The sequence below is a fragment of the Erpetoichthys calabaricus genome, chromosome 11 (genome assembly GCF_900747795.2).
Source record: "Erpetoichthys calabaricus chromosome 11, fErpCal1.3, whole genome shotgun sequence".
Lineage (NCBI taxonomy): Eukaryota > Metazoa > Chordata > Cladistia > Polypteriformes > Polypteridae > Erpetoichthys > Erpetoichthys calabaricus.
This window is the reverse complement of record NC_041404.2, coordinates 133,621,956-133,643,849: the sequence shown is the minus strand read 5'-3', so window position 1 is coordinate 133,643,849 and position 21,894 is coordinate 133,621,956. Positions and strand designations below refer to the sequence as shown.

Here is a 21,894-nt window from a genome sequence, read left to right as displayed (position 1 = left end):
TTAAAGTGAGGGGTCTACTGTATAGTAGTGAACTCTAGCGTTAAATACAAAGGTAATTAGATTTCCCCCTTCTTTTCTTTAGTTCTTTCATTTGGTGCAGTTATTAATCAGAAATTAGGTATCCTTTGAAATGATCTAGAATCATACCTCCAGCTTTGAGATCAGTTCAAAATGGGAGAAACTGGAAAACAGAGTTCAAGGTTTTAATACTGCCTGGTGAATAAAACCCTTGGCGACCAAAAGATTGGGACAAGGGTCATTTTAACTGCAACTCAGCTTTAGGCATCGATAAATGCAAATGGGTGCTGTGATAAACTTGAAATTCTTCACAATCCACCCTCTCAGCACAATGACTCATTTCGTGAGTGATGCTATTGCCCACTTGAACAAATTCTAACTAAAATCACCCATTTTGATTTTCTGCAAAGATGCAAATTTTATTTGCTACTGTGTTGCTAGTTAGAACAGACAGAAGGGAATTGTGGCATGATCTGTTTAGATGACCCCCAATTCTCCTACCAGAAACACAGGGGAAGGTAAACCAACTTTATAACCTTTGAAATACTTACAAAATACAAATAAAACATCAGTAAAAAAGAAACTGATGCAAAACACACTGCGTGTGGATGTCTGTAATCCATCCTTAAACTGGAAACCCAGCTTTTCTTCATTTCCAGTCAGGTGGCTCCTTTTTATGTTTTTGCCACTACTCATTATATCTACGCGAACAAACATTGATAAATGAGAGCTGTGCAAGCAGAATCAGGTCAAACTGCACTTGTCACACTGCTCCTCGGAGAAATGAGCTATAGCGATTTCACTCTGACCCCATCTTTCAGGTCGGGTGGAAATGCTTACAAGAGACTGCACTACAGATAGATAGATACTTTATTAATCCCAAGGGGAAATTCACAAAAAAACTGAGCTGCTGAAAAGGCTGCCACTCTCGGCGGCACCAAAGTCACAAAGAGTCACCCTTACAAGACATAATACTAATTTTCTTCTGCTACTAAAATTGATCACAATTGTGGGGCAAGCCACAAACATAAAAACAAACAACTCTTAGCAAACGTTCATTCAGGTTAGTGGTATTTACACTCTACCCAGGTCTACTAGTAAGGATCCATCTGTCTTGATGTTCAAAATTCAGACTCAACACTCGCCTGTCCTCTCTAGATTTTTACGCACTAACATCATTTAAAAGTTTTAACAATTCCTGCTGTTTAATGGGGTAGCAATGCCACCATCTTTCTGCATTCCATACAAACTTGGACTTAAAAACTCTGCCCAAATATTATCAGGTTATCCTGTACAGCTATTTTGTCAAACTCCTTTTGCCACATATCCTTACATGTCATTTTACAATCTCGATGCATTTGATATGTAAAGATTTACTGATATGAATGTAAAATTCTACAATTGCTTTACATAATTCCAGTGGGTAGTGGGGGAAGACCAATCCCAGCAGCACTGGGTACAAATCAAGAACATTCATGTACAGAATCCCAGTTCAACATAGGGCCCAATCTTACACTCCTCAACCCCTGACTCAAAGAGGGCCACTTCAGACTCACCAGTTTACTTGACTTAGATAGATAGATAGATAGATAGATAGATAGATAGATAGATAGATAGATAGATAGATAGATAGATAGATAGATAGATAGATAGATAGATAGATAGATAGATAGATTTGCCCCAATGAGAAAATTATGGAGATGAAGAAGAAAAACCCAAGCATTCGTAAAACACCCTGGGGCAGAATATGAGTCAAGCACACTAGAACCATGAGGCAGTAGCACTAATTGTGTGCCTTTTAACATTTACTGTATAAATGTGTCTGGTACACTTCAAACTCCTACTGGCATCTGTTGCTAGTGGTTTTTCTATCATTGTCGTGTTGATTTAATCATAGTGATCAGTTGGTAGGTTTATTACTGCATTTTACTTTTATCTGGACTGTAAAGCACTTGTGATGGTATGTGCTATAACAAGTAACTGATACAATAAAGAATTTCAAATACTTTTATTATAGGGCAGAACAGCAAAACAATGGCAAGCACTGCTGCCTTCCAGCTATAGAAGTCCTAGACAAGATCCATGTGTAGTTTGTCTGTTCTACTTGTGACTACATTTTTCTCTGGGTATGGCATCTACAATTTCCTGTTAATCATAGAATGTTGTTGACATAATACACTATAGAATAATGTTATGTGCCTGTATAGAAATTCATCCGTCTGTCTTCTGAACACTCTTAAAACAATACATAGTCGACAAGAACGTATCCAAATAAGAATCTAGACAATTTGGGACAATTTAGAATTATCAATTATTCTAAGACAAAAGTTTTGGGATGTGAAATAGGAGCACCCAGGGCAAGGCCCATGTGGTCATAGGGAGAAAGAGCTAACTCCACATAGGCAGTGACCTTGACGGGATATGAACTAGAGAAGCAAAGTAGCAATGCTTACCTCACCACCATGTCTCCTGTGCACGGACACGGGGCACAGTAATTAAACAATTAGGATTAATAAAGTAACTATCTATCTATCTATCTATCTATCTATCTATCTATCTATCTATCTATCTATCAAATGCTTACTGCTCAACTTTATAGGCAGTCATCACACAGCAGGGATGACTTCATGCGCCACAAACAGAGGGTTAGGACAGAAAGGCAATCCAGCAAATGCTGAACGTTCACAAGAATGAAAGATGACATAAACTCTGTGTGGGATTATCAGGCAGCAATTTGTACTGTACAGCACCCCTGTACAAATAATGAGACTAATCCCTTATGCCTGGAACTTCCAGCCAGCAAAAACTATGGTCATACCACCTCTATGCTGAATTTTAAGTGACGCATTTTCAAGTTACTACATGTATTAAAATAATAGATTAGATAAACTTTATTAATCAAATAGGGCATATAGCACATTCACTGGACAGATAATACAGACAATCAATCAATCAATCAATAAATAAAATAAACTTAACAAGAACACCGGGTGGAAGTAGTGAATAGCTCAATAGCAGTGGGTAGAAAAGACCCCAAAGGCACTTCTTAGCACACCGTGGTAGAAGGAGCCTGTTGCTAAAAATGCTCCAAGACAGCGCCTCGTGGAAGAGATGGAGGGAATTTTCCATGATAGCATCTGATTTTTCCATCATCCTCTTTTCCATAACAGCTTTCAGTATGCCCAGGGTTCACCCTGTGATGGAACAGGCTTTCCTGATAAGTTTGTTCAGGCATTGTGTTTCATATTATACTGTATATGTTAAAAACAAAACACTCACATATATTTTACCAACATGGCTGGCCCATTAATTTGCTCAAATAGCTTAATTCCTTGAAGCCACTGCATATTTTATATTGAGATTGTTTCTGCTTATGTACTGACCATCTCAAAGATGTCATGTTCAATTAATTGGTTATTCTAAGCTGGCCTCATGTGAGTGTTTGTGTGTGCAAAAGTGGACACTGGGGTATACAGGTGCCCCATCCAGGGTTGGCAGTGATTCTGTACATGTCTCGTATCATATGCACAACCCTGAACTGGACTGATTGGCTTTGAGAATGATGTGTTATGGTTTGCAATGCTATGCCATAATCCAAGGACCAAGGTTTGAATGCTTGGTACGCTGGTCACAATTCTTCCAGTGTCTGCATGGTACTCCTGCTTTCCTCCCACTTTACTGTCTCTTTGATTTTTAATTCTAAACTGACCCTGTATAAGTGAAAATGGTCATGCCACGTCACAGACTAGTACCCCATCTGGGGTTGGTTCCCCCAGGTGTTCAAAAATGTCTCCTATATTTATATCTTTGAATTAAGGAGAAAATGGATGGATAGATGACATTTCACCTTTCTACAGAGAAAATCACATAAGCTGTATAGGACAATTTTTTACTATAATTTGTACACCTGGTTAGGTCATTTGCTCAGGGTCATACAGAGGCAGAGATACAATCTGCAACCTTGCGGTTTAAACTACAGCGTTATAGATCCTAGGTCATTCTACCTTCCTGTTGTCCTAAATCTGAGATGTCTAACAAATATTTACTCAAATGTAAGAATGGAGAGACATGATGTGCATTCAGTACCTGATTAAGGGCACTTAAGTTGGAGTCAAGAAAGCAGCTGGCATATTATTCAGAGTTGGTTTTTGCCTTGTGCCTAATGCTGCTGGACCCTATACTGGATTAAGACAGTTTGATAATGCATGGATGGATAGATGAGTAAATGGAAAGACAACTAATCAGGACAACTGGGGTCAGTGTAAAACTGAGTTTAGCAAGTAAAACTGACAAGACACAGTTTCAAAATGGCACATGTAGAAAGACTTGTGAGCATCAAACCCCGCTACTAACACAGTGTGACCATGAGCAAGTCACTTCCTCTGCCTGTGCTCCAACTGGAAAAACAAAAGTAATGTGATCAATCGTGGCTCTTAAATGTTGTGAGTCACCTTGGATAAAAGTGTCAGACAAATAATAACTAATAATACTGTAAGAATACATACCCTCCAAGGGGTCTTGTCAGTAAAGGTTCGGTGTCAGTTTTGATATTCTGAAAGTTAAAAATCTATTGAAAGTGGTAGCCACCCATACTATGTTGTGATTTCTGTGTGTTCTTGCTGGATTCATTATATTTTGCTTCAGGAAAGGGCAACAACAGTTAGTCACATACCAGGGAGTACAGCAGGCTGCTAATTGTTTTAGTGATCCGATGGCATTCCTATCCCTATGTTCATGAGTGGTTAGAGGCAACTGTTCTGAATCAGAGTTAGTAAAGAAGGTGTAGCAGTGATGGATGGTGCCACGATATGATAGCAACAGGCATCTTAGTGCAACTCCTGGCCTGACAAAAGTGAGGACTAGTGAAGTACAAAACAGGTCTCATGAGAGCAGTCCAATTAGTCTGTAGTCAGGTCTTCTGTGAAGGAAGGAAGTGGGGCCAGCATGGTCATGGAGGAGAGCAGAGACTAAGGAAGGCCTGTCCCAGCACCATCACCATTTGTGTGGAGATTACACATCCTACAAGCGTCTACATGGGTTATTTTTGGGGTTCTCCAGTTTTCCATCCACATCACAAGATGTATATGCTGAGTTGATGGGCAACTCTAAATTTGTAACTGAGTATGGGTCTGGGCATGATGGGCATGCCAAAGTTTGTTCCTGCCAAGACAGGATCATGAAATGGATTAAGCAGGTTAAATAACTTGCAAGAGAATTGACAGTTTCAACCACCACTTACATGTTAAGTCAAATGCAAGGCAGAACAGGGGTTAAAGGCAAGTGGGCAAGAGGGGCAGCCAGCTTAACAGTTACAAAGGGACTCCTCAGTGGGGCTCAGTTAGTGCATCAGAGTTTGGTTTGGCATTATTTTTTTATGAGTCTGTTAACTATTTTAATGATCAGCCACATGATTCGGCAAAAGTCAAATAAATTTCCACCCAAAATTTGGGAAGAATACATTTTGCCTACGAGAGTTTACAGAATGACAAAATTAGGTCTCTGTCATTTAATAATAATTCTTTGCATTTATATAGCACTTTTCTCACTACTCAAAGCACTCAGCAATTGCAGTTTAAGGGCCTTGCTCAAGGGCCCAACAGAGCAGAGTCCCTATTGGCATTTACGGGATTCGAACCAGCAACCTTCTGATTGCCAGTACAGAGCCCTAGCCTCAGAGCCACCACATTTAAGAGTGTTTTAGGCTCATTCCACATGCACGGACACACAGAAAGAAATGGAAATGCCGTTCAATGGCTTGTTTTTTCATTAAATAAAGAAATATACCGACGCCTACAGAAGATAAAAATGAAATGCCAGGTCAGAAAAGTGAGCTGTGCGTTACTAAATTGGACGCAAAAAAATCGGCACCAATCTACTCACTGCAAAAATGTATTGCTCTGAACTGACACGTAATTTAGTTCCAGTGTATTGCTATTCAACTACAGTCTTGCAGAGGACATTTCATTTGGATTGATCCCTGGCACTGTGCCCGTCTCCCTCTTCTGGCAAATCAATGCACATTGATGAGTGTAGGAGGAAGCACGGAAACTTTCTTTCAGATTAGCTCTAGGCAAGCATGCAAGAAGTAGGCTCACCCTTACTGTAAGGCTAATCTGTTTTATTCTCTCTTTCTACAATTGAAGCACAGATAAGTTGAATTTGTGAAGTAAAAAATAAAAAATAAAAAAGATTCTTGAACAGTACTATTTCCCAAAACAAACCCACCAGACTGAACAGATAAAACACTCACTTTGATTTTTAATGAGGTAGTTGGCAATGGTCAGAGTGCTATTCATATTCCAGACTGACACTCTAACAGACGACTGGAATCCCACTAGAACGGCACCATAGCATTTATAAATCTGGCAAAGCTGTGTAGCTTGGTGTTGAAGCAGCAGATCTGAAACCACAAGACCGCAATTCAAATCTGGCTCAGTACGCCTATGTGCCAAGTCTAAGATCACTTGATGCTGGTTAAGTATACTTACACAAAAGAAATGATTGGAGAAATTTAGAAAAAATTCTATTGTTTTATTTATTTAAGGGAAAAACACAGTGGTTAGCACTTCTGCTTCACAACTTCACGTGTGTGCCTTCCCTGCGTTAAGACTGGCATCACATTTAGGGCTGATTTCTGCCCTTGCACCATACAAACCTGAAGTGGAATAAGTGAATTCAGCAAACTAATGCATAGATGTATAATATAATCCACCTTAATAATAGGACAAGTGTCTGTGTGTTTGTCCATTTGCTATGTCTCTCTCATTTCAACAGATGGCACATCATGAACATTAACACTGTTCATATACTGAACTGTAGAGAAGTGTCCAGCTGCAGTCAGGACAGTTTTAGGACTCAGACAGATCCAAGCACTTTAGAAACACTATGAGGTCCATAAATTGACGCCCCTTTCTGGAGCCATTCCCCTGTTTCTCAGGTGAACTGACACTTCAATTACACGCCTCTCATGACGATTTCAAGTCCCCTTAGTTCCTGAACTCAAATGTTCAGCATTTATTAAACTTCTAGACTATCACGGTCTCTCAGTTCTGCATCCAAACCAGTTGTTTTGGTGTCATATATTAGAAACAAATTGAACAAAAATTCTTAATATATAAAGTTATTGTCTGTTTTTTACCTGTATTATTATCAATCTTTAATTTAATATTGTTTTTTTTGTATCAATAAGGTGCTGCTGGAGTATGTGAATTTTCCCTTGGGATTAATAAAGTATCTATCTATCTATCTATCTATCTATCTATCTATCTATCTATCTATCTATCTATCTATCTATCTATCTATCTATCTTAACATTTTGTATTTTATAGTATACATTTTATATCTCTGTTTGCCATGTCTCATTCATGAGACTGCACTTTTTAATACATTAGTTATATGCTACACTCAACAGAGTAGTGGATCTGTGGCTAAGGATCTACACTGGTAATTAGAAGGTTGACCCCACATAAAAATGGGAAGAAGATGAAAAAGAATAAATTATATGCTGCACTCAGCTACAATTAACATATTCTTATAGACTCTGAATCGAACAAATCATATAAATTGTGTAAACAGTCAAAATATGCAATACTACACCCTGGACGTTTAGGAGCTCTTTAGAGTACTGCTTTTGTGGTCCTCTCTATGTTATATCATTAGCACTGTATTATTAATGGTGTACAAAATTTTAATATTTATATTAATGATGCATTAATTGGGGCAGATTTTATGCTCAAGATCAGGGTCGTAGGGAACCTGGAGCCTATCTCAGCAAGCACAGGGTGCAAGGCACAAACAATCCCTGAAAGAGACACCAGTCCATTGCATGGTGGGCATAATATAATCTTTACATATAATATGCTACTGTGGCTATCCATTTGTCTGTCCAGGATTTTCAATCACCTGTAGCTCGCAAACCGTTTGACCTATTGACCTGAAATTTGGTATACATATACTACGTGACGTCTACTATCCACTTTCGGGGTGATGATTGACGTCTAAGGTTATTCCTCTTTTTCTTTTTATTTTATTTTATTGTAGAATCAACTCTCAGCAGCGGCCAGCAGGGCGGCCGTGCGGCACATGCATATGTGTGCCATTCTCATTTCCTACCACCTCCGCCGTCACTTCCCCTTCCTCTTCATATCTTAAATCATTCTTGAGGCAGATTGAACACTTAAGTGCCAGATTAAGTAACAAATTAAAAAAAATGTACTAAGGAATTGCAACACTAACACTGACTTAATCAGTTTTAACATGAAAAGATGCTGACGACAGAAGAGAAGAAGCGGGCCGCTAGGGTGGAGAAAAGAAGAGCTGCTCAGGAAGCAGCAAACACATCAACCTCTGAGCAAATGAATGCTAAACGTACAGTGAAAGAGTAGGAAAACTATGAATGTTCAAGTCAAGTGTATTCAGTGCACGTTATTGTGCAGTGTGCCGTTACTGGTATAATAATATGATATAATATACAGTAATCCCTCGCTATATCGCGCTTCGCCTTTCGCGGCTTCACTCCATCGCGGATTTTATATGTAAGCATATTTAAATATATATCGCGGATTTTTCACTGCTTCGTGGGTTTCTGCGGACCAATGGGTCTTTTAATTTCTGGTACATGCTCCTCAGTTGGTTTGCCCAGTTGATTTCATACAAGGGACGCTATTGGCAGATGGCTGAGAAGCTACCCAACTTACTTTTCTCTTTCTCTCTCTTGCGCTTTCTCTGATCCTGACGTAGGGGGTGTGAGCAGGGGGGGCTGTTCGCACACCTAGACGATACGGACGCTCGTCTAAAAATGCTGAAAGATTATCTTCACGTTGCTATCTTTTGTGCAGCTGCTTCCTGAAACGACATGCTGCACAGTGCTTCGCATACTTAAAAGCTCGAAGGGCACGTATTGATTTTTGCTTGCTTGTTTTTCTCTGTCTATCTCTCTCTTTCTGTGCTCTTGAAGGAGGGGGTGTGAGCTGCCGCCATAAAACAGCTTTGTGCCGCGGTGCTTCACATACTTAAAATCCAAACAGCCCTATTGATTTTCCTCTGCCTTTATGACAGTCTCTGCTCCTGACTCCTTTGAAGAGGAAGATATGTTTGCATTCTTTTAATTGTGAGACAGAACTGTCATCTCTGTCTTGTCATGGAGCACAGTTTAAACTTTTGAAAAAGAGACAAATGTTTGTTTGCAGTGTTTGAATAACGTTCCTGTCTCTCTACAACCTCCTGTGTTTCTGCGCAAATCTGTGACCCAAGCATGACAATATAAAAATAACCATATAAACATATGGTTTCTACTTCGCGGATTTTCTTATTTCGCGGGTGGCTCTGGAACGCAACCCCCGCGATGGAGGAGGGATTACTGTAATATAATATAATATAATATAATATAATATAATATAATATAATATAATATAATATAATATAATATAATATAATATAATATGGCACAGGTGCAGTAAGTAGTGCTGTCACCTCATTGATCCAGCTTTCTGGGCTTGAATTTCCCACCCAGTCGTTGTCTGTGTAGTGTCTGTATATTCTCCCAATGACTGGAGGAATTTCCCACTGGGTACCCTGGATTTTCTCCAGTATCTCAAAGGATATGCAGGTTAGCTTTATTGGTAATTCCAAACTGACACTGTGTAGGTCTGGGTGTGTGTGAGTACAATGGTGGCTCTGTGCAGAGCTTTTCCTACCTTGTACACTGAGCTACTGGGATAGTCTTGGCTCCCGAATAACTCTGAATTTGACTAAGCAGGTTTAAAAATGCTGTAGTATGGAAGAATGTCAGAGCTGGTGCTTATCCTGGTGAAAGGTAGGAACAAACTGTGGATGAGAGACAGGATACTGCTGCTCACACTCATACACACTTACACACACCTTCATACTCCTACTCAGTTCCAACAGGTGAATTTAGAGTAAATGATCCAAAATGCACATCTTTGGGGTAACAGAAGAAGCCCAGAGTGCCCTGACACAAAATCAAACAGATATAAAGAGAACATGAAAATTCAGGTAGAAACCTGGTTGGCACTCAAATAAGGCAAGATGGAAAGGGAGGAGATTACATGACATTACGTGGCACCGTGTTTTCAGTTGCTGTCTTACATATCTGGCATCTTGGGTTCAAATCCTCCATCTGATTTTTGTTAGTATTCATTTTACATGCTCTCCCTGTTAGTGCTGGGAGGTATACCGGTTCATACCGGAAACCGTTTCTTATTTTTGTTATGATATGGATTTTTCTTATACCGCAATACTGGTTTAAATAGCCTAAACAACGTTCAGAACGTGGCGCAGTGGGAAACTGTTTAAGGGGGGTCTTTTTTCACCGCTATACACGCATGCAACGGAGTACATGCGTTAGCGGAGGTATTGAGCGGTGAAAAATTGATGCTGAGAACATTCCGAAACTGAAGCTGTAGCAGATGATAAAGTTGAACATGATGACACAGAAGAACTTTTACCGAAAAAAGGAGCCGTGTCTGTTGTCTGGAGATTTTGGTTTTAAAAGTTCGGATGTGGACCAAACAGCTATTAACTGTAAATGCTGTTGAGCTAAAGTTGTTGCTGGAGGCGGTAACACGAGAAATTTGCTGCACCACCTCAGCCGCCAACATGCTTTGGAGTACCATGAACGTATGGAACTAAGATTGGCACCCTCCACATCCTCAGCTAAAACTGAAAAAGCTAGAGGACACTCAAGTCAGACGTCACTTGTAAACGCATTTGCTTGAGGACTGCCTACGACAAAAAAAGCAAACGGTGGATCAATATAACCAACACCATTACAATCCATATAGCTAACGTGTCAGTGGACAGAGATTGATAACATTAACAGAAAGTGTAGTTGGTTTACAAAAATATTTACTCTTTATTCTTTTTCTAAGACATGTTCAGTGCAATACAACTTTTGACAAGCACGTCTGAATATTTTACTAAGTCTAAATGCCTCTTTGGATGGTTGAAAATATGTTGTCAAAATTATAGTTTTAAGTTGTTTGCAAAATTTGTTCAATAAAATGGTTCTATATTTTGACTGCAATGCAATGTGATTCCTTCTCTTCATTAGTGCCACCCCCTTGAAAACTATCACTTTCTGGGGCCATGCAAACCTGTATTGATACTTGTGTGCACATTAAAATGTTTTTTGTACAATATATAATTCTCGTGACAGTGGAATAGGTTATTCTTAGCCAGTCTACTACAGTAATTGCAGTGGAAAATGTGGTTAACATCTACTCATGCATTGGGAAAAAAATACAGTTGAATACCATGAAACTGGTATAATTTTGAAGAATACCGTGATATAGAATTTTGGTCATACCGCCCAGCCCTACTCCCTGTATCTGAAAGGGGCTTACTCCTATATCCCCAAAGACAGTTTAGGTTAAATGGGAAATCTAAACTAGCCCCTCAACGAGTGTGGGTGTGTAAATGCTTGTGTCATGAGATGACCTGGTGCCTTTTTTAGGGTTGTTTCCCACCTTGACTTTAGTGCTGCAGGGATAGGGTCTAATTAACATGATGCTAAAATGAATTAATTGAGTTTGAAAATGTATAATATAATATAATATGATCTCTACTACTAAGCTCAACCTCATCAAGGCCTTACTACTTATTTTAAATTCCAGCATTCAAAATGAAAGATTTTGCAGACTAAAATGAAAATGAATGCACTTGTCAAAAATAAGCTGATTGCTTCAGCTTCACTTACAAAGAAGAAAGAAACAATTGGCAGTGAATAAACAATTAGACAATGAGCTAGAAGAAGAGAAGTTGTTGCCTCTACTGTTTTCTTCGCCTATTATAAGCATTTGGCAAAATGACAGCAGAATACAAAGACATGCTTATACCATATGTCCAACAATCCATTTTCCAATCAGCCATCTTTGAAACCAGCTTTTCCAGCCCTGGATCAAAGGAACCTGATACCTAATGCAAACTGTGAATATTCTATTGTCACACAGTTCTGTCCTGTAGCCAGTTGTGGAGGGTTAATGGCACACATGGTCCCACTGCAATATGAAGACTGATATAAGACAGCACCTTACAACCCGACAATGGCTGTAACAAAAGAGCTCAGTTACCCCAAATTAAGTCCTTACAGCTAAGGAAGGTCTACCTGCATGAAATGCATGTCCAATCAATGTATGTGCATAAGCAGCCAGACTTATGAGCCACCTCAATCTCCATCACCTGTGTGCCACCTTTGCAGCTGAAGTGCAGACCTCTTTTCCACATATCAGAGCTGAAGTCTGGTCAAGCAGAAAGGTCTTATGGTTTTGAATTCAGAACATAAAACCTAAAAGCTTATGTTCACAAGCCATTGCTGAACTGTTTAAAAATATTGAACTCCATGCTTCCCTGTTAACTGAAAAACAAACTGATTTTCATATAGTGCATTTCCACCATACCAAGGCTTTTTATATTCATATACTGCCCATATACTCAGTTTTTTAGAATCCTGACTTGTGGATTGACATGGCCTATCTCAGAAGTATTAGCCATAAGGCAGGACCTGATTCTCCCCAACAAATTTTATAGAAAACTCTAGCACAGTCCTATACCCAGTCATTCATTCTTAGCACTGCGCAAATTCCACATAGATTCAAACTAAGGACAGCTGTGCCCCCCGTTGCCTAAATAAAATAAACAACCGTAGTTATCGTGAACACTACAAGTCATCAAGCTTCAGTACTATAAAACTCCACACTCACGATTTCAGGAGATGAACATTAAACCATCTAGGAGGCAGACAGCCTCTGGGAAAGGCTGGCACAAAGAAACATGGGCGGCAGGCTGATGGGAGTCACGCTTGTTGTTGAGAGTGTCAATTCTGAAACTGCTAACACTGAACCACAGAGTTGGATGCTTCCCACTCACCACACAAACCACAGCAGCCAGAACTGTCAGGCAGTTACTAAACGTCTTTGGTCTTTTACATAAATTCAACCTCCGATTCACACGAAGCAACCTGCAATTTGAAGTGTTATTCTCCAACACACTCCCACCTAAAAGTGACAGCAAAGACGTCTTCTATTTTTGTGCAATGGTTATAAAAAAAAAAGTAGACTGGAACTAAAAACGAGGAATGGCTTTTTTTTGTTTTGTTTTCATGGGGTTGCCCACAGGCCAAGAAAACAAAACAGCTGCCTGGGTTTTTCAGCAGTATCATGTTGTCAACAGAGAACCGAGTGTGTCAAATTTTGTACATGACTGGCACAGTTAAAAAGAAAATGAAAAGCAGCTAGAGTTTATGAAACATGACATTCTCAAAGTTATTTTAACAAATTCAGGGATTTCAACGAACAAATTCTCTCCCTGAAGAAAAGGAGAACGGCATGATAGCCAGAGTATTACACACAGACATAAAACAGTCACAAAATTCAAACTGAGGATCCTGAGATGGCAGCACTGAACACTGTGTCACCATAAACTATAATAATAACATTAAAATGGAAAAAGGGTCCATTCTGGGTCCCAACAGGATTCTGTATCCACATCATGACAAATGCCTTTAAATTTATCCAGATTTTGCCCATGTACTGCAGTGACAGGTGACAGAAAATACAAAAAACCATACTCACAATATTAAAGTATGGTGTTGGTAAAAGGATGTCTCACAAACGAATAGGATCCAAAAATGTGTTGATGTGCAAATTTGAATTTTGGTCAGTGGGTTCACATTGACACCTGAATTTGTTAGGAAGTGTATCCTTTCAACAAACTTGTACAATTTACTGTAATTTATTATTTTAAATGTACAAAAATAATCATTGTACAACTGCTGTGGGTTAACATCATGACAGCTGGTTTAAACGCTTTGGGTAGGTCTTAATATTTAATTAATTTGGACTGCAGTTAGTCATAGACCCTCTATAACCAACACCTAACAACAGCACATAAATCAGTGCCATTTTTACAGCACTTGAATCTGCTGTCTATGAAAGCTACTCAGCCACCACAAGCTTATTTGGACTATTACTTTAACTACATGAAATTGTAAAGTGCTGGTAAAAGGCATGGATGTAAATGTAGTCTATTAACACGTGAGTACATTCTATTGCACTGTTATTTTGGTATATGACTTATTGTTACAAAAATATTTAATGAACAAAAATGTGATAGCTGACCCTTTGAAGTAACTAAAAAATGTAAATTGCTCCATCTTTCAAATCAGTTAGTAAGTCTCCAGATGAACCCAAATGTTATGTCATTCACACATTTTCTAATCTCTTTCTTCCTTCTCCACAATTGATTTAAAAATTAAGTGACTGAACAAAAAAACACATTCTTCCTTTGAATAATTCTAAACATACCTTCTAAAATACACATCTCAAATGAATTCTCAGTGCTTATTATAAAGAAATGTGTTTCCTCTTAATGCCCTGCCAATAATCCCCAAGCCCTCTTCCTCCTGTAAGCCAGCATCTTCATTGATAAAATCCAGTTCCAGTCTGAGGTGGGAACAGAGGATCTGAATGTTGTTAATGAGCCAAATGGATTTAGAAAATTTAAAGGCACTGCAAATTTTGTATTAAAAGGATCTATAGATCCAATTCTAGATTAAGAGCCACATTCCCTATTAATATTTCCTTTCATTAATATTCTATAAATCTTTTTCAGATACATCCAAACTTACCCAATAAGAGTGCCTTTGGAATTGCGTATTAGTCCAAACAGCACCAGCAGGCAGATGAGCACATCAAACAGAAGAAGACCCAGGTATGCCAGCCACCTATCAAAAAAGGACAGTTAAAATCAGTGATTGATGTAAATATCTGGCCAGGGATTTAACTTAGAAGATCCTACAATAAGGAACCATACTAGGTTCACAAAGATGTGACAAAATTACTCTATGTATAATTTTATCATAAACTGCATAGAATGATAATACAGTATTATTAAAGATACAGAATTCATGAAGTAACCACATAGCATTTTAATAATTATTTATACACCTTCTTAGCAGTACAAAATTAATTTTAATTAATTTGATTAGATTCTATTACCATTGGCTCTTATTAAATAATTCAGTACGGCTATTGCCTTTTTAGAAGAATCAGAATCAGAATCAGAATCAGCTTTATTGGCCAAGTATATGTACACATACAAGGAATTGGACTCCGGTTTTACCTAGTATTGTCCCTGATGCTGTGAGATTGACTTAAGTGTTCATGAGAGTGATGGCCTGAGGAAAGAAACTGTTCACATGTCTGGTAGTTTTGGCGTATAGTGCTCTGTAGCGCCTATGAGAGGGAAGAAGTTGAAAAAGGTTGTAACCAGGGTGTGATGGGTCTGCAATGATGTTTTCTGCCCGTTTCCTGACTCGAGATCTGTATAAGTCTTGAATGGAGGGCAGATTAACACCAATGATTTTTTCTGCAATCCTGACTGTCCATTGAAGTCTGTTCCTGTCCTGTTTTGTGGCTGAGCCAAACCAGACTGTGATAGATGAACAGAGAATAGACTGGATTACTGCAGAGTAAAATTGGATGAGCAGCTCCTGAGGCAGGTTGAACTTCCTGTGCTGGCGCAGGAAGTACAACCTCTGCTGGGCCTTTTTAACAATTGTGTTTATGTTTAGTTCCCACTTTAGGTCCTGGGAAATTGTGGATTCCAGAAACCTAAAGTTTTCCACAGCAGACACAATGCTGTGGAGTAGTGTGAGAGGGGGCAGCACTGGGGGGCTCCTCCTGAAGTCCACTGTCATCTCCACAGTTTTAAGCTTGTTCAGCTCCAGGTTGTTTTGACTGCACCAGAGGGCCAGCTGTTCGACCTCTCGTCTGTATACAGACTCATCACTGTCCTTGATGAGGCCAATGACTGTCATATCATCTGCGAACTTCAGGATTTTAACAGACGGGTCTCTTGAGGTGCAGTCATTTGTGTAGAGGGAGAAGAGCAGAGGAGAGAGGACACATCCCTGGGGGGGCGCCAGTGCTGACTGTTCGTGTGCTGGATGTGATTTTTCCCAGTCTCACTTGCTGCTTCCTATCTGTCAGGAAGTTTTTGATCCACTGGGAGATGGGAGCTGGTACAGTGAGCCAAGTGAGTTTGGTGTGGAGGACTTCTGGAATGATAGTATTGAACGCCGAGCTGAAGTCCACAAACAGGATCCTAGCATATGTCCCTGGAGAGTTGAGATAGTTCAATAAAGCAGAAGTTGCATTATTGTCTGTAAGTTACTGAGTCGCCATGTCACTTCATATTTTTTATTTACATAGATGACTGTCCTAAATAGACCCAGCACAGGTGTGTGTGTGTATGTGTGAGAGAGAGAGAGAGAGTATGCCATGCAATGGACATGAGCCTGAGCAATGCTGGCTTTTACTTTATCCTTGTGGTTGCTGGGATAGATCCTGCCACATGTGATCCTGAATATGATTGAGGTGACTTGAAAATAGTTTGATGAAAACAATGTGTGTTTTTGTATGTGTTTATGTGTAGTTTACAATATGGCAAAGATAGAGGACAAAATAAGCAGGGCACCTCTTGGCAATACAGATTATGGTGAAGGTCACACCACCGCCATCTATAAGTGGTGTTCATAGCATTACAGCAACACTCATTTGTGTTACTATGTGTACCATGGTACTCTGTGAAGTATTCTTCAGTTCTAACAGATGTCATCATCTACTTAAAGTAAGAGTTGATTCTCACAATCAAATCTCAGCTCAGTGATTTACTTCCTACTAGTATATACATACATATATAGATATGTATGTACACAAAAATGTATGTATATGTATATATAAATGTATATGAAGACATGAAAATGTATGTATGTATGTATGTATGTATGTATGTATGTATGTATGTATTATGGAGATCAGCCCAACTACAGACAGACACCAGGACACACAAGTCCAAAAGCACACACTGATTTTATTTTCTTCACAGCACACACAGTGTACAAACCACCAACAATGCTCAAATACTGCGCAGTCCTTTTCTTCTTCTCTTCCCTTTGTCTTTATTCTCTTTTCCTTTGCCGCCTCCAATCCTATCCTGCAAGCTCTGTCCTCTGCCTCCCGGCTCCAGCTCCCTGAATGGAGTGAGGTGGCCTCTTTTACAGTTCACTTGGATGTGCTCCAGGTGCTCTCTGATGACCTTCCTGCAGCACTTCCTGGTGTGGCAGAAGTGCTGCAGTCCATGGCTCCGTAACCATCCGGTGGCCACAGGCCCCAACAGGGCTGAGCTTCTAAGCTCCGATCCCGTGGTCCCAATGCAAAACAGGGCGGCTGCCCTCTCGTGTCCCCGGAGAGGTATTGTCCCTCTCCCAGTCCTTCCATCCTCCAGGTGTCCCAGCTGTCCACCACAGTCTACAGTCATGCACTGATTAATCACTAACTGAGTTGAGGAAATATGTACATAATGACTGAGGGCCATAGAAAAACAACAGGGTAGCAATGTTCTAGAAATTGCCAAAACCAGATGCAATAATAAATCATTTAGTTATTTTTCTACAGGTCTCACATGTTTTCTGAATCTTGGAGGGCCCTTTAATGTTTGTTTTCATCTGTGCTATTTCACTTGACTAATTCTTATGCATTTGCCCTGCACTGTCTTGCTTGCACCAGTGTTTCTCAATCTTTATGATCTTGGGACCTAGTTTTGCATTTTTAAATTCATTGACAACCCACTAGCAACAATTGCAAACAGCCCCCTTGGTGAAACAAGCTCAAATGGGGGACTCCTTTAGTGAAACAATCTCACTTAGCAACAGGAAAACATACTGTTGCAGCACTGCCATTCGCTTAGGCAACCAACTGTGACCCACTCATAACCCACCATGATCTGCTCACGAACCAACAATGGCAACCCATGATCCATCAGCGGCAACCCAGTGGTTGAGAAACACTGCCTAGGCGACCCAATGCAACACACTCATGAACCAATGACAGCAACCCATGGACCTGGCTAAAGGCCGGCAAGATGTGACGATCATTTTGTGATACTCCATACTAGCAGTTAAAGTATACATACTGGTAACCCACTCCAGATACACGTTGCCCCAAATGCAATGACCTACACACTTTGTGATCGCTAAACAGCAAAATGACAGGTCCCGAATGGTGGCATAAGTCACAGCATGACTGTACATATATATAATAAACTAGCTGACCTGCGGTGTAGTATACGCCACATAAGTATTTATTGATGGGTGAACACTTCCTAAAAAACACAATTGTCCAAATGGGGTGTGTTTGAGGATATGACTGTGAGTGAATGAAAAGATGGAACTCTGGAGAGAGCAACATACAATTGTCCGTGACTGAAAACTGCTTTTGGCAGATACAGGCATATCTTTTTGAAGGTTTGGCCCTGTGCCTTATTAATTGTCATCGCAAAGGCCAATCTAACAGGAAATTGTCTGCGTGTAAAAGTAAAAGGCAAATTTGAATCTGATGGGGTCAGGGAAATCTGGGGAATAAGGACAGTTTGTGAGGTAGGAGCTGCGATAGTTTTACACTCTAGTACATTGCGGTGAATGCTGGTAACAGTCAGTCTTGTGCCATTACAGAGACTTCTTGCTGGCATGAGGTTTCTGAGAAGTATGACGACTGAATCAATTTTAATTTTGAGTTTATGCGGAGGCATGCCAGTGGAAGTAAGACTGTTAAGAAATTCTTCTGAGAATGAAACTTGATCTGCGGGATCGTCCGTGACGATGGAGTCAACGCTGGTGAAAGTTACTTCGTCGGTAGGGATAAGTTTCAGTACTTGTTCATTAAGCTGTAGCGAGTCTTCGTTGGTGACGCTTAATATAGCTCGCATATGGAGTTGTTCCGGAGTCACAGTTGAGAAGTTGATGTCGTCATATAGTTGTTGAACGGGATCAGAAATAAAAGGAAAACAATGTGAAGGTAATGGACGCGGAAGGAGGGTTAGAGTTGGTGGGCGGGGCTCTGTCGTGCATATCCCATGACACGAGAGGAGGGTTACAGTTGGCGGATGGGGCTCTGTTGTGCGTACCCCATGGTCTTAGAGTTGGCAGGCGGGGCTCTGTCGTGCATACACCATGCACACTGCCTGTTCATGCCTCAAGAGTGAGGGTGAACGCAGGAGGCGGGTTAGAGTTGGCAGGCGGGACTCTGTCGTGCGTGCGTGCGTACCCCATGGTCAGGCGACAGTCTTTTATATATATAGATATATTTGCAGTTGGACATCCACAAAGGGAGAAAAAACGAATCACGTATCATAAAATAGTTTTATTCCTGAGCTTTCAACCCCTGTCAGGGGTCTTCATCAGAGGATAATGCTTAGACTTACAAGAATCAAAGGCAATATATAGCAACACATTCAGTGGGGGGGTGGGTGGAGGTGACTAAGTCCGTATGATCAAAGGGGGGGGGGTATCATTAAATTAAAGTGCATATGTCCTTCTTAAGTTGGCATATGCTGGGTTTATGTCCAAGTGTCTGTTGATGGCATTTTCATCTGATAGCCAAGACTCGGCCAACTCTCTGGCGCTTTTTGTACTGGCCTTAAATTTTACTTTCACGTTGTCCCAGTTGAATGTGTGTCCTGTCGATTTAGTATGTGCATATATCAAAGATAGTGCGTCCTTTCTTCTGACGGCGTTGCGATGTTCCTGTACACGTGTTGAGATTTTTTTTTGACGTTTGTCCTATGTATACAGCTGAGCAAGAATTGCATGGAATACTATAAACTGTGTTTCGTGTTTCGGCTGTCGATTTCTTGTTTTTAGCATTAAACAGGACCGTGCGCAGATTGTTGGTGGGTTTATGTGCTATTTTGATGCCCCACTTGGTCAGGGTGCGTGCCGTGCCTTCTGACACATTATGGTGGTACGGGAGTGAATGCCAGGTGGGGTGGGGGTTCTGATTTACGTCGCTTGTATGCTGATTCCTTTGGCGCCTGCTGTGTAGACTCCGATTAATGAATGATTTTGAGTATCCGTTCGAGGTGAAAAGTTGAAACAGATAGCGTCTCTCATTAATTTTTGTTTCCTTGGTATTACAATGAGTGTGGACTCGTTTAAATAGGGTTTTCACGCAGCTCCGTTTGTGAGATACCGGGTGATTGCTGGCGTAGTGTAGAATCTTGTCTGCGTGGCATTGTTTACGGTAAACACTTGTGGTCAAGGTGGCGTCACTATTTCTTTTGATGTAAATGTCCAGGAAATTGATGTGTCGATTATTTTCTTTTTCCATTGTGAACTGGATTGCAGGGAATATTGTGTTAATATGATTGAAGAATTCATTCAGCTGGTTCTTTCTTAATATGACGAATGTGTCGTCTACATATATATATAAATGTTTGTGTGTGTGTACACATACATTCTCTCTGCTGGGTTTTACCCCCCAGTTACTCCAGTTTTTCCTCTCCCATTCCAAAGATGCTCATGTTATGCTGAATGGCAACTCTGGCTCAGAGTTAAGTTTGTGTGGGCATATGCGTGAGGATGTCATGTGATGGATTAGTTCGCCAGACTGAGGGCGGCACAGTCCACTGCTCAGTTGTACATGTGTGGGATTTACATATTCTTCCATCATATCTGCATGAGTGAGAGTGTGGATGAGTGGGCAACTAACAATCCCATCATGCACCGCTTCCTTTCTTGTTACTAGTGCTTCTGGGGAGACGCTCCAACCTCCCCTGAAATTAAACTGGATAAGCGGGTTAGTAAATGGTAGATTAATGAATGACTCTTTTACTAGAATGTCTTGCTAATGGACATAATGCGAGCGCTATTTACATGGAATCAAAAGAATCAAATCTGTTAACTTTATAGTTGCTTATCCTTAAAAGCAGCACACCTCTGTTACCCAAGTCATGGACATTTTCTTGAACAACTCATAACATTACAGGATCACTGGGATCCCCTCATTTGGATAGGGACACTCAAACCACACCCCCATACCGTAAACACAAGGAGGACGAATCAAAGGTGTAAAGTAGTATGCTGCTACAAGCAATAATTATGAAAGAGAAATCATCACTTTAACATCTTTCTAAATTTAGCCAGGCTGATCACTGAGTATTTGAGGAACATAAAAATAATCCCATTATGCACTGTGATGATAGCCTGGAAGCTAAATTTACACTTTACTGCACCTGGGAAGCCCTAAACATTTCCGACTCTTAATTATTTTTTTCATCTTTTTTTTTTTGGCACTTCCATTCACAGGAACTTTCTGTTGTATGGAGGCGTTAGCAGATTTTAGTTAGTGATTCCAGATGGGATACAACTTCAAAAGTGAAGGCAGGGCTGCTACTGCATTATTTCAACACAGCGGTTTTCTTACAGTATTCAAATGCTTTTTGGGCTTTCTCTGTTTGGGCCTAATGAATTCCCCTAAGAATTTCATAAACAGAATATTACTGAAGGATGGCATGGTGGAAAAACCTGTTGGGAATAGGATGAATGCCATCCACAGCATCAAGCAGACTAAGCACCTCACAGCATCAGAGCCAAGCAGATACCCAGGCTGTGGTTGTTTGTGGTTGGCATGCAAAGGAAAAAAGAAACTTATCATTTGACTGGTGATTGATGTTTGATTACAAATGAGTGGATGTACAGTTAGGTCCACAAGTATTTGGATAATGATACACGTTTCACAAGTTGGGCTCTGCAGATGGATTTGAAATGAAGCAATCAAAATGTGATTGAAGTGTAGACTTTCAGTTTTATTTTAAGGTGTTTAACAAAAACATTGTATGAGCCATTTAGAAACGACAACCATTTTTATACATGGCCCCCCTATTTTCAGAAGCTCAAAAGTATTTGGACAAGCTAACATAATCATTAATATAATGATCACTTTCAATATTTGCTTTAAAATCCTTTACAGTCAATGACTGCCTGAAGTCTGAACTCTTGGCCATCTCCTGTGCTGGGTTTCC

General features: G+C 40.1%; 1 protein-coding gene across 4 annotated transcripts in view; it reads right to left on the bottom strand.

Annotated features, from left to right (window-relative positions):
• The window catches only part of ttyh3a (tweety family member 3a), a 312,980-nt gene that overhangs the window by 115,928 nt on the left and 175,158 nt on the right, over positions 1 to 21,894 (bottom strand). For all 4 annotated transcript variants that reach the window (XM_051933633.1, XM_028813931.2, XM_051933634.1 and 1 more), the window contains exon 5: positions 14,663 to 14,758. In XM_051933633.1, coding sequence (XP_051789593.1) covers positions 14,663 to 14,758 — 96 coding nt within the window. The remainder of the gene's footprint in view (positions 1 to 14,662; positions 14,759 to 21,894) is intronic.